The sequence below is a fragment of the Pyrgilauda ruficollis genome, unplaced genomic scaffold (assembly GCF_017590135.1).
Source record: "Pyrgilauda ruficollis isolate IOZ18807 unplaced genomic scaffold, ASM1759013v1 scaffold93, whole genome shotgun sequence".
Lineage (NCBI taxonomy): Eukaryota > Metazoa > Chordata > Aves > Passeriformes > Passeridae > Pyrgilauda > Pyrgilauda ruficollis.
This window is the reverse complement of record NW_024531377.1, coordinates 2674468-2688409: the sequence shown is the minus strand read 5'-3', so window position 1 is coordinate 2688409 and position 13942 is coordinate 2674468. Positions and strand designations below refer to the sequence as shown.

The window sequence follows — 13942 nt, the reverse complement described above, 5'->3', positions numbered from 1 at the left end:
CCACGCCCTGGCTGGAAACGTACCTATCATGTCTAATGAATTCTACGTCGTGTCCTTGATGGCACTTCTTGATGCAGTTCACACAGATGGCGTTACGGTCTGTGGTGTTGCAGGTGTGACATCTGGAGGGAAAAGCAGCACGTTAGGCAGGAACCAAAACCTGACCAGCTCTCAAGGGAAGTGCTCCAGGAGGATGGAGAGCCAGAAATACACTGAAGGAAAGGGTGCAAAGGACTGTAAAGTTTGAGAATTTTACACAAAAGTTGGATTTCACAGCACTTTTTGTTACTTGTCTCACACAGTCGTGCTGTGCAACACCCTGGGCTCAGGTTCACAGAAACAATCTCTTTTCCTCAAGCCCAAAGTCAATTCGAGAAAATGGGAACTTGATAAATCCTCTTCTGTTGCAACTGAGGAAGAGCATTGTGTGCTCACCCACACCCAGCAACTGTTACAGGGGCCTGGAAAGAAGAGGAAGGGGGTTTACTGGAAAGCCTTTCTGTAGGTGATGGGAAAGATCCTGTTACCTGTAGAAGTCATGCATCGGGTAGCTGGTGTAGCTTGAGATCTTATATAAACACTGGCCTCTACTGACAGCTTTCTCTATGGCATCTTGATTGTTCATTATTTTGTTATCTGTTGGGGGGAAAAAAATCCAGGACTAGTCACATCTGGGTCATTGACTTTTTTTTTTTTTCCTTGATGCATTGAAGCAAAGGGCCCATTAGGAACAATTAGTTCTATACCTGCATTTCAGCTGTGGCATTTAAGAATATAAAACCCTCAAGGCCCACATGCCCAGAGTGCCATGCACTCCTGAAGCAAGTAACACTGTTCCTCTCTGCACACGTGGCACAAAATACTTGAGAGCCTCCATTTAAATACTCTTTTTGAACTTGGCTGTTAATAAATGCTTAGAGACACGCAAGCCTTCCTAGCAGCTGTAAGTTTTCTCCTGAGGAGCCTGAAGCCCAATGTTTCAAAGCTTCTCATTTACCATAAGGCCTTTTACACATCCCTTAAAAAGAGGAAAAGAATGGCTCTTTCCCCAGGAAAGTTTAGGAATAAAATACTTTCCAACACAATGCAAGTGGAAATTAGGTCTGACCAGCCCCAGTACTTCAAAGATGTGTCAAAGGCACAGCAAATTTGATAATCCCCTCTATTACTCAACTACCTGATCTTCTGTCTAGTCCCAAAGCACACCTCAAAAAGTTTTGCCCACTCCCAGCAGCATCAGAGCACTGAGTGATGTCATCAGGAAGCCCAGGTGCTGGGAAGCAGAGAGCCAGAGCCTGTGTTTTAAGAGGCACTAATCTTCCACAGGAAAAGGTTTAACAGCTTTATGTATAGCAAGTACATAAAACTCCTGCAACGTAAACCTTTTTCTTCTTGAATAACCTCCTTGAGCTGTCTGGCATACAAACCATCATTCCCATCTTGTCCAAAAGGATCCTGTCTCATGGACACTTCCCCACTATACAAGGGAATTTTCTGTATGTGAACTGTTCATATTTTCTGGAAAAACCTGTCTGGGACTGAGAATGTTCATGCTTTTAGATCCTAAAAGCCAAGTGAGGTGTGTTTCTTTACTGGACACTTCTCTTGGATATGTGAGAAAAAGACTTTCCATTGTACTACATCACAGCTGGAGTCTGAGATGGGCCAAAGATCAGGAACTGGTTCAAGAAGTGACTTTGAGAGAGAAGAGCTGATCTTTTAATGTAACAGCAAAACCTTAAGTTACCTTTGAACCCATCTGTTTGTCTAAAAATCTTAGCACAGCCTAATGTGGCTCATAACCTTCAGCTGAAACTTAGTCACAGCTCTGCTTAAGGTGGTACCAGCTGTGAACCACAAAGGGTGCCATAAACCCAAGAGCACCAAGCCAGCAGCACCAAACAAGTGACCCAACACAAGCCAGGAGGACTCGGGCTCACCTTTCATCGTGACATTGACACCAGATGCTAGAAATAAACCTCCAAAGCGGTTGTTGAAAATCTGATTGCCTTCTAATGTTGCAGTCGCATGATTTGTTATTTCAATACCTTTAGTGGGTCAGGGGAACAAAGGAGAAAAAAGAGAGTGGCGAAGTTAAATCCCTGGTGGTTATGCATTTGTACCTCTCTCATCATCTACAGCTTGGTTGGTTGTTTTTATTTTTAAGCCATCATAAACTCAAGGGGAAGAAAGGAAAATTACATAGCTACAAAACTGCAGTGTAATTTGTTATAAAACTGAGGTTCAAATGCTGCTGTTGAATCCTTTCAAAGAGCTACAGCTGGCATGCATGGTCTCTGGGAGGAACAACACACTACTAGTTTATCTGATAATAAAATGGTACTATGATCATGTTTATTTTCAAAGGGGATAGGATTTTTGGGCGCTTAGAGCTGTCACCTTCATGTAAATTTGAAAGTTCTTGTGCACATACCTTACCCTTTTTAAAATATCTTTTTAAAAATGTTCTCAAGATGGGCACCTAAAATTCATTTCTTTAATTCTTAGCTTTTATCAGTAACCCGTGTCTTCCAAGTCATTTGTCCAGGACTGCTCTTGACAGCAACCTATCCTTCCCCCCCACCACAATGAAACAACACCTTTAGAGGCTCTTCTCAGAAAACTTGCTTCTTCTGAAAGAAAGATGGGAGAAAACTCAAGAATGCAATTTTAGTTGAAATGGAATGGAATGCAAGACGTATGAAACTGTGATGATTAAACAGTAAAATTGCAAAAAATCACTGTTAAACATTCTTCATCTCTTTTGGAGAAAGAAATGCTCATTTTTACAATTTTTCAACTTTGTGGAGTGAGAAAGTTGAACTTGAGATGCAATTCAAATCTCTTTAAAACACATATTTGCTCCGTTTCCTAGGTTTTAAAGCAGTGATAAGATATTCATACCAGCATCCAGCACATCAACTATGAATATATCCTAGACAACTTTACCAATTGCTTCTAAAATAAAATAATGAAAAGTATTTCACAAAAGTGACAAGACAGAATATGTGTCATTTCCCAACATGCTGTAAAATATACCTTGACTACAATTCTGAATTTTCAAATGACTTTAGAATATACTGAAGGATATCCCAGTCTTTTAAAAACATCTAAATGCCATGGGGTAAAGAAACTCAGAGTAAGCTTTGTGAAGAGCTCACTCCAAGCTTCCAAATTTGACTTAAACAGCACAAACCTGCGGCAAAACCATCGAATATTCGGTTTTTCCTTAGCACAGGATGGCTATTGGTGCTGATAAGAACACCAGCTTGAGCATTCCTGAAGATATCATTCTCTTCCAGAAGACCTATGACAGACCAACAGATATTACATTTGAGCTTGGGTGCATTTCCTGACCTGTAACCTTTCTGTGAAATATTTTCAAAGGATCTTATGTGTCCCAATCCTGTTAATAACTCCTTTCATTTGGAGAATATGCGCCAGTAGCACTGACATCAGTGATACCAGTTTAAAATAGTTCTCAGTGTATAATTTTGGAAGTGTATTTTTTCAGTGCACAGCATGGAATTTGCGATCATAGGCACCAGTGCAGAAAACTAAGTCTTTCTGCTTTCCAAATTTTTCGTTATTTTTCCAACACCTCTCTCTTCTTGTCTTTTAAAATGAATAGACTGCCAAAAGCCAAGCTTTTTTTTGTTATAGGACAGGATTATTTTAAAACACTGAGTTAAAGTTAAAGCTCACTTAGCAAGTGATTATCTACAGAATATCAGAAGCTGGTATCAGGACACACAACAGTCAGGGGATTTCAGACAGGGACCACTTCTGAATTTACAAGTATATAAAAGATTCCTTAAAGATTCCTTAAATCTGTGGGGTTTTTTCCCCTGAATCTTGGACACTCTGGCAGAACCTAAACTGCTCAGGTGCATGATATTCACTACGTGACTTGAATCCAACACTCTGTTTCAGTCAAATGGCAAAGCTTAGAAAAGCAAATGGGATAAAAGGACTGTCCTTAAGCAGCAATCTAACAGTTATCCTGGATGAGATTAATTACCTCTCTGCCTCCCACAGATTTCAGTATTACTAATGTAATTAAGGCTAAAAAGCATTAGGGTATGTTCGCTATAACTATTTTATCACTTCAGAAGACAAGAGCTATGTTTCTAAAGAGCACTTTAAAAAGAATACTGCTTAAACTGAAATTCAACTCTTATCCAGAACATTCAGTGAAAAACGGTAAGGGAAAAGTTACCTCTTCCCCCATTAAATATACAGATGCCTCCATCTCTTCCATCATGGATTTTATTTCTCCTTAGTGTAGGATTACTGTCTGTTTTAATCCATACACCAGCCATTGCATTATCAAAAATTTCATTGTCTTCTATAAATCCAAGCCCTAAAATTGAAGGAAGGGTGGAAAAAAAATAAAATCAAAACGTATAATAAATAAGAAAATAATATAGCACCACAAAACACAAGCAATTCTGGATAAACATGAAAAACAAACCTACCAGAATTATAAACAAGAATACCACCATTCTGACCACCCCAGATCTTGTTGCGTCTGATTTTGGGGTTGCTTCCAGTTCTAGAGTGAAATGTAAGCAAAGAAGTAATTTAAAAGTCATTAAAAATAACTCATTTATAGTCATTTACATACATATCCCAAGGCAAAACATCTCAAATACTTCTAAAGAAGTGCCCCATGGATCTCACAGCTTAACAATCTTAGTAAAATATAGTTTTTTCCAAACATGCAAACATAATTTAGCTTTACAGACTTCAAGGACCACACATTCCAGTCAGGCTGTATTTTTGGTAACTTTCTTGTAGGTTAAAGCAGAGGGTACTGGATTTCAAAAAGTTATTTTTATAAACAAAATGACAAGAACAGCTAAAAAGACACAATAGAGCACATAGCAAGCTATGTCTGTTTTGGCAGAAAATCAGAATAAATGTTACCTTATCTGAACCCCTGAGTACATGTGATTATAGATGTCATTGTCTTCTAACACGCCATGTCCATTGTCATAAAAATAAACTCCAACCTAACACATCAAGAATTATATTATTAGTTCCAAAGTAATGAGGCATAAAACCACAGACTCCCTTTTCTGTGGCCCCCTCATAACCACAGAGCAAAACTCACTTGTTTCCCACTGTGTATTCTGTTTCTCCTCAAGACTGGAGTGCTCCCTGTTGTCACCCAGACTCCAGCCAATGTATTGCTGTAAACTTCGTTTTCCTCAATCACACCTTGTCCTTTTTCATGCTAAATACAAGATGGTTTACAAGTTAAGAAAACCTGCTAAACACCAATACTCTTTTTCCTGCTGTACCCATCCCTCCCACCCCTGGCTTCTTTACTGCAGCAAAGTAATTCCTTTCCATTTGAGTAAGCTTTTTCACCATTAAAAAAAAAAAATAACAGCATATTGATTTTGAATATTTGCCATGAAACAAAGAACACCCTGCATGTAAATAATTCTGTTTCAAGGCTCTGCAGTGGTATTTATAAATGTCTGCTGGCTGTTGGTAGGAGAGGTGCCTCCCCAGTGCTGTGCACTCACATGAAAGCCCTGGCTCGTGGCTCTTAAACTTACACCCAGCTCTGTCCCCAAGATGGACAAAAAGCTGGCATGGCTCTGAAGGTCACCACACGTCTGGGCTCAGAGGTCAAACAATAGTTTTTCTCAGTCAGGGGAAAAAGCTGTTCTGCTTAAATTTACTCAATGAAGAGATGAAGCTGCACACTTGCAGCGTTAGCTGGACCTTAGGTAACCTTTGGCAGAAAGACAGACACATATTTCTGAAAATCTGGTGTTGCTTAAGTGAACCTGACAGCTCTTTCAGTTCAGTTAGCAGAGCCCTTGCACATGTTGGGAACTGGGGTTTATTTCTCACTTTTTCAATAAACAATTGCCATTTCTATCATCCTGAAGGCAGTAAAAAAAAAAAAAATCTTCTCTGAGGTTAGTGGTAAACACATTACACTCCAAAACAGCTGAACAGACTTTTTTTTTAAATGATGACATACTACTATAAAAACTAAGTCTTTTCAAAAAGCTTTCAAGCATGCAACAGTAAAATTCTGTAATCTATCCCATTTTAAAGATTTTACTCTGCAATAAGAATAATTTAGTGGCATTTATAAAAACCTTCATCTTTTAAATACCAGCACCAGCTTCAGTCGCTTACCATGAACCTGGTTTCTAACATAAGAAGCTCAAGCATTGTAAGCACAAACATTTCACATAGGGTACCTTCCCCTTTACATTTCTAAAACAGAACACAAGTCTGTGCCTGTCCTAGGCTGCACTTACTACATAAATTCCTCCATGTTGACCATCATGAATCTTGTTGTGTCGAACGATGGGACAGCTGTTTGTTCGAATCTGTATTCCTGCTAATGCATTACCTGTCAACAAAAGTGTTATTTAATACAACTTACACATTCCTTTTTCTCAGAAATCAATATGCAGCAAGCAAATCAGCTTACCATAAATGTCATTTCCTTCAATAAGGCCTCTTCCATCACCAAAGATATAAACACCACCTTGATTCCCATTAAAAATTGCATTTCCCCTAAGAAAAAAAATTAACATTATGAAGTTATTTGAATACACTGTACAATACTACATATGTATGTAGTGGCCAGGACTATAACCCATTCAGATTTAAAATAAAGAACTTATGTTCTGCTGCTTTGAGAAAGACCTACTTCTAAGTGAACACACAAATTAAAAATGCAGTTCAACTGAACACAGAGAGAAATTTCATTTCTACAGATACAGGAATATTTACAGCTCCCCAAAATTAAATAAATCAAAGTGCACTTATCCCATCCCTATCAAATATCTTCTTCTTATACATAGTGAAATAATAATGAGGAAAACAATACCTTATTGTCGGGTCACTGTTTGAGGTAATCCAAACACCTGCAAAATTGTTTGCATAGATTTTGTTCTCTATGAATTGTCCCCTTCCTTTTTCATGCACATAGATTCCTCCAGTCTGGCCGTGATGGATTTCACACCGCACCACTGTTGGGTTGGCATATGCTTTCACTTCAAAGCCTGCTATCCTGTTTCTATGGATGTTGCAGCTTTCAAAATAACCCTTAAGACATAAAACATGCAGTTTCCTGTAAAAGTCCTTTTTTAAATGAAGGTTATTCCCTCCCCTCCCTCCCCTTTAAATTCAATCCTCATTTAAAAGCAAACAGTACCAAAACTGACAACATGTAAGTACTTATATAGCTAATTAAAATAACTACTGACACTATAGAATTTCATTTTTCCAAAAATAAAATCCTGTTTCAAAGCCACTGTGTTTGCCTTGCTATTTATGACTACTCATGGAATACCAAGAAAAAATGGCAACTCTAGATATAGCACATTGAATGGGACTCAGTATCAGGTTTCCTCAGCAGCTCCCAAGGCTCAGACTCCTTTCAAAGGCCACGAAGCCCACAGGTCCAATACAGAAAGGACAGGGTTATGGAGAAGACTACCTGCTTGTTTTCAGACTAGGAACTATATACATTTGGCAAAAATATGGTTTCTTTAGGAAGAAGTGTGCTAAATTTCTTTGAAACAACTGATCAAAATAAATAATACAAATGTAGGAACTCAGTAGTTTTTCCAGGATTGGATTGGTCTGAGTGGCCAAGTGGTGCAATTTTTTCCTTTTTCCCTTTTTTAAAATGAGGTACACTGAGACACTGTAACAGTAGCAGCAGACCTACAACACTACTGTGTTTAAACAAGAGCATTATAAACAGTACTGCTGTGGGCAGGAAGAAAAAAAGCCACTGCACAAAGCCAAGCCAGGCATGCTCCTTCCATGCCAACCATGGAGCAGCACCACAAACTGGCCCACCGGAAAATTCATCGGGCAAATAACTGTTTCCTGCCCAATGATTTCTCTGATTCTACTTCCAGGGCCTTGCTAAGTAACTGTGTCAGCCCTTTCACAGCATTTTCCTGCTATGGTCCTAGAACATTTTAATATTCAAAACCTAAGGTGAACTTCAATGGCATTTCATGCCCATTTTTCCCAACCAGAAGAATAGAAACTAAACTGAAAGACAGGAAGCATTTCTTACTGGAGATGGTAGACAACCACCAAGTGATGTCCTGTAATTTGTGGATGGCTTAGATGAAAGTTCCTGAAAGCTCTAACCCAAGACTGTCTCCAGCTGGCACCATTTTTCCTGTAGCCACCTAAGTTAGTTATTTAGACCTGCTCATCATGAGACTTGTTATACTTGTGCACTAAAAAAAACCACCCAAACAACAAACAAACAAACCCCAAAACCAAACCAAACCAAAAAAACCCACCAAAAATAAAACAAGCAAACAACTTCCTCCCCCTCCCCCCACCCCAATTCCTGCTACTGCTCAGAGTAACTGGATTCCATGCTCACATGATCTACTACCAGGAATGCCTCAGGCCTGGAGTTTCTACTACCTATCACGTGGAAATTACTCAATTTACTGCCAGCCTAGGCAGTCAGCACCCTGTTTCACTGTGCTGTGAATTGCTATGGGACTCCAACAAGCATTGACTACAAAAAATCAGAAATACATCCAGTTTAATGAGGAAATCAAGGCAGTATGCTCTTCTCCCTACTCTGAGGACTGCAGTCAGGAAAGGCAGTGCATGGATTAGAGATTCTCCAAAAAAGTGCATGTACATGTCTACAGCTTGGCTCCTCAGACTCCTCTGGGTAACAAATGAACTCAAATGGAAGACGCTTACATTCTGTAGATATTCAGAGCAGAGGATGATTTTTCGAGAACTTTCAAGAAACCTAATCCTAAGTGAGTCAAGATGGTTTCAGAGTTCTCAAGGAAGAAACACACTAACAGACAGGAGAATCTAAAGATCTCCTCAGAAATATGCCTTCATGCCAACAGGCAGTCTTTTGACTTATCCTGAAAGGAATCACTTTTTTCCCCCCCTAATTTTCACTTAAAATTAAGTTCTCAGAGAAACTTACCTAAAATGACAATTTGGTATATAAAGGCAAGCCTGATTTTCCTGATGGAATACACAATTTCAATTAAAATATTACTAAACATGGCCTGACACACTTTTAATTACTTCACACATTATTCTCCTTCTGAGTGCCAAATGTTTTTGACTACAGCACCATGATGAAAGAAAAAAGGTATTTCAGGTCTGCTTCATCACAGTCATTTTGGATTCCAGGTAGAAGTTGCAAACAAACAGATCCTTCCTCATGTGGTCTGCAGGATCTCCATAAGCTTCAGTAAGCACCAGTATTTAACTTGAAAAATGCTGGACTGCTGATTCAGACGAAAGTGGGAATTTGCTGTAAGAGTCTGTGAAGGAAATGCTCCTTCAAAGAGGGGGGAATAAAACAAAATAAATCTGTATCTCAGATTCCTTTATAAGCCTGACTAGTGGGTTGAAAAGTCGAGGCTTTCTGCTGAGCAAGGTCCTGTAACACTCCATATCCATGAAGACAAACTGCAGTAAAAAGCCCAGTCCACCTTAATCAGAGTCAGCTCAAGCTGAAGGGCTGGCTTTGAGTTGATTAAACCCAGCGGGTTTCTGCATCTGTTGAGACCAAGTCTGACCATCACCTGTGTGCACCACTGTTAAACTCGAGTCAGCTAGACCAACAGAGCTGCTGTTTGTCAGCAACACACGCATTTCCACCATTCTGAGAAACCACCTCATCCCAGACTTCCTATTTCCTATGCCTCTGTTTCCTATGTCATTCTCTGTTGATACCAACACCTTTTTTTGGCCCAAATTCACCCCCGGGGAAGGGCTAATACTGACTTCAGTCTTTAAGATGTCCGCAGCAATCCCTGCTATGTTTTCAGCCACCACAGCCACACCCCTTCGAAAGGCATTACTGTGCCTTTGAACTCCAGCCTCTCAAAGAGGTCTGGTGATGAACTTGTGGATCCCAAAAAATCACATATGGCTTCAGGCAACAGTTTTTCTTTGGAACATTAGGGAGTATTTTTTTAAAACGGAAATAGTGTTTCCAAGTAAGGAGTTCCATGACCCATTATCCACAGGGTCCAGCAACACTGCTAACACAAAGCTTACTGCCAGCTCCAGCTACAACCAGGTACCACCATCAGACACAACTGCTCCTCAGCACACTCGAGCTGCCCAAGCCTTATGCTCTGCCCAGCTCAAGCTATTGAGGTCAGGAAGTCTGCACAGAGGGACTGCAAGCCTTATATTGCCTCCACTTCCTTCAAAGATGGTTTTCAAGTATGCTGGGTGTTTGACTTGGGCTTTGTGGGGGTTGCTGGTAATAATTCAACAGCTAATGGAAGAAGAACCTAGAGGGGACAGTACCAGACAGTGCCAGGATTGCTAAGGGAAAAGAGGCCCCAGTGATTAATAAGAAGGAATAGAGGATGCATGTGGAAAAAGTATTACAATCTTACACAAAACTACCAAGTAGCTTTCTGCTTGAAAATCCTAAATATTAAAAAGCAGCTCTGTACATCAAATTTATTTACAATCACAGGTAGAGCATTAGCTGTGGACACAAAATGACAGCTACACTGACAGCATGTGTGGGCAAGAACACTGCTGCAGCCTGGTAAGATCTGAGCAGGTGAAGAATCAGAAACAAACACCACAGCAATGATAATGCTGATATTCCCACCTGGCACACACTGGAAGAAAAAGATGTGATCACAAAGATGGGATCCTGCACAGCTGGAAAAACAGAAGACTTTTTACATCAAGACTAATTCAGTGATTGAACTTGGATGCTTTTTTCTTTCTGCAAGCTGTCTAGTCTAACACACATGGCTCTGAAATGCTTTAGAGTTAAAAATTTTAACTGATGAGATTTTGTTGCTGCTTTTCTTCTCAGAGGATTTCTCCCCCCTTTATTTCTAAAATAACTTTTTTCTTCCTCTGTCTTGAAGATTACAACATTACAGAAACACAGAGGCATTTAGTATTACTGTTTGAACCACACATGTATTACAAGAAAAAAGAAATAATTATGTAAGATTTAACATTTCCTAAATATTTATTGACTCAGGTATTCCCAAAATGGTAGGGGAAAAAAAAAAAAAGACAACAGGAAACCAATATAGAAAAAGAATATCTGCCTGTGCTTATAAAAATTTGCCTTCCAAACACTGGAAGGGTCTTTAGTTGAGAGTTAGTGCATTTTATGAAAATTCAAACGCAAAATAATGAAAATCCCATTCAAGATGCAAAACAAACCCTTTATTTCTATGCACAGCAAAAGGCAATTGAGTTTTTAATGTAGTCTATATAGAATCTGGCACATGTTTAATTTTTTTTTTGGACTTTATATACACGTTTCTTTAAAGTGATCTGATTTGTAGTATTTATAAGACAGAGAAGTAAACTAGGCATGATCACCCAACTTAGACACATGCTGCTACACTTTTATTTCATCAAAAAAAAAACCAAAACCAAACAAGCTTCTCATTTAGGAGCAATGAAAATGAAAACTGTTTTGCCTAGAGCTCAGCTTTAAACTGTAAAATTAGGCTTATTCTTACATTAAATTGGAACTTCTCTATTGTGTGCATACAACTACAAAATACAATTTATGACAGATGCCTGGTAACTCATCTCAGGCACGTGAGAAGTCAGGGTAAGGCACCCAGGGCTGTCAATGCCACACTGCCAGCTTGTTACGTATTTGTCACAGCACTAAGGCAAACGTCAGGATTTTGCCAATTTAGAAATAAGAGGTTAAGTTTCTACAAGTATCAAAACACAAAGAGCAGTCTGAAAACATGAAACTGAAAAACAAAGCACTCTTGAACCTTTTGGAGACAGCACTCCAGTAGAGAAACCCACAGGAAAAAAACGTGTAGGGTAGGAATTCAGCACTGGAATGCACTTATCCCACTTCACAGGCACAAGCGGAAAAAAAAAAAACTTACAGAAAGTAAGAGAAGTGAGAGAAGCAAAAATACAAAATCCATTAATTTGTTAGGAATATAGGATTTGTATCTGAAGGATACCATGTCACTTTGTCACTTATTGACTATATAAACATTGTCAGTGATGTCATTTCATTGACTCTATCACTAGACATGATGCAAAAGCAGAAGATGCTGTCAAATCAGACTGCCAAAGAGACGGGGGGGACTGAGTCTTTAAAAGGAGTTTATGACTATGAAATATTTCAATATTTCAATAATATTTGCAGCTGAGATAAATATTATTCACACATTCTCTTTAATGTGCTACTGTTCCCCTTAAACAAAAGGGAAACATTTATTTCTATTCCTTTTTGCTTGTGATACCACACTGATCACAGCTCTGAAACAGACATTTCATTGGTAAGAATAAAGATCAAATACACTTTTATTTAAAATTAATCAAGTGAATTCAGCCTGGCTTTTAATTTTTTTAATATTTCAGTACTCACCTATTTAATATTTATACTTCAGTACTTAAACAAGAAGCAGCTCCTACCCAGACTTTCCAATTAACCCTCAAGCCTACACAGACACCTCCCCTGCAGGAGTTGCTGAAGCACTTTCCTTTACCACTTTTCCTACAGCTGAAATAACTTCATTCCATGTTTCCAAGCCTGTTTAAGTCTTGAAGGGATGTATGTACCCACTGAAGTGGATCAGAAGTGCTTGTATAGTATGTTAACACAGCTTAATGCAGTCCAAACAATGAGATAATATTAACCAAAGACATCTGCCACCACTCTTTGCAAACCAGCCAAACAACATCAACTCTAGAGGACAGAAAATCATGTAAAGCCCTCCATCAGAAGAGGGCTGCCAGCAGGCCATTCTCACTTGCTGCAGTCTTGCCCAACACAGAACAAGTATAGTCCTTAGGATGTAACTATTAGAGTGGAGAAGAGGCACCTACCAGCAGAATCCCACCATGTGGGGTGTTTCACCTTCACTGGCAAGATTTTATGCTGGCAGCAAATGCAGCAGCCCTGTGACCTGTCTTCCTTCTACTGAAACTAGAAAACCACAAATCCAACAGCTACAGCTAGCACTGCCTCAATCCTTTATCTCTGCCTCCCCAGCAACCTGGGCAAAGAGGACACAGGCCTCACTAGATTGTACCCACAGTGCATTTCCTGTTAATGCTATTGCAGTCTGCCAACTCTCATCAAAAAGCCTGAGTAGGTCTGGATTAGAACTTGCTGAGGGTGCACTTGATCCCACTGTCTGTATCACTGATGAATGGTACTGGTCCCAGTACAGACCACTGAGGGACATGATTTAGCCACTGGCACCTACCCTCTGGATCCAACTATCCAAACAATTCCTCATCCACTAAACAGTATATCCATCAAATCCATATCTTTACCACTTAGGGAGAAGGATATTGTAGGGGAACGCCTAGGGAGGTGGTGGAGTCACCATCCCTGGATGTGATTAAAAAAAGACTGGTTGTGGCACTTGATGCCATGGTTTAGTTGAGATGTGAGATGTTAGAGCATGGGCTGGACACGATGATCTTTAAGGTCTTCTGTGAATGTGCCAAGGCCTTACAGGAGACCACATAAATGACATCCTTCCTTTCCCCACTGAGGCTGGTCAGACAGGATTTGTCCTTGGTGAAGCCATGCTGGCTTCCCCAGTCACCTCCCTGTTCTCTAAGAGCCTTAGCACAGCTTCCAGGAGGAGCTGTTCCATGATCTTCCCAGACACTGAGGTGAGGCTGACAGATCAGTGCCTGCCAGGGTCCTCCTTTCTGCCCTTTATTGAAAATAGGTGCAATGTTTCCCTTTTCCCAGTCACCAGGGACATTACCTGACTGCCATGACTTTTCCAATGTCGTGGGGAGTGGCTTGGACCCTACATCAGCCAATTCCTTCAGAACTCTGGGATACATCTCACTGGGTTCCATAGACTTTTGTACATTCAGGTTCCTCAGGCAGTCACAAATGTGATCTCTTCGTACAGTGGGAGTGACTTTGCTCCCACTGCCCCTGCCTTGA

At 39.8% G+C, this 13942-nt stretch overlaps 1 protein-coding gene across 2 annotated transcripts in view; it reads right to left on the bottom strand.

Annotated features, from left to right (window-relative positions):
• The window catches only part of FBXO11 (F-box protein 11), a 70855-nt gene that overhangs the window by 1394 nt on the left and 55519 nt on the right, over nucleotides 1-13942 (bottom strand). For both annotated transcript variants that reach the window (XM_041489430.1, XM_041489431.1), the window contains exons 12-22: nucleotides 6869-7086; nucleotides 6467-6552; nucleotides 6291-6385; nucleotides 5117-5239; nucleotides 4930-5015; nucleotides 4479-4555; nucleotides 4220-4363; nucleotides 3197-3307; nucleotides 1941-2048; nucleotides 528-636; nucleotides 24-122 (exon numbers count right to left, since the gene is read on the bottom strand). In XM_041489430.1, the coding sequence (XP_041345364.1) occupies nucleotides 24-122; nucleotides 528-636; nucleotides 1941-2048; nucleotides 3197-3307; nucleotides 4220-4363; nucleotides 4479-4555; nucleotides 4930-5015; nucleotides 5117-5239; nucleotides 6291-6385; nucleotides 6467-6552; nucleotides 6869-7086 (1256 nt within the window). The remainder of the gene's footprint in view (nucleotides 1-23; nucleotides 123-527; nucleotides 637-1940; nucleotides 2049-3196; nucleotides 3308-4219; nucleotides 4364-4478; nucleotides 4556-4929; nucleotides 5016-5116; nucleotides 5240-6290; nucleotides 6386-6466; nucleotides 6553-6868; nucleotides 7087-13942) is intronic.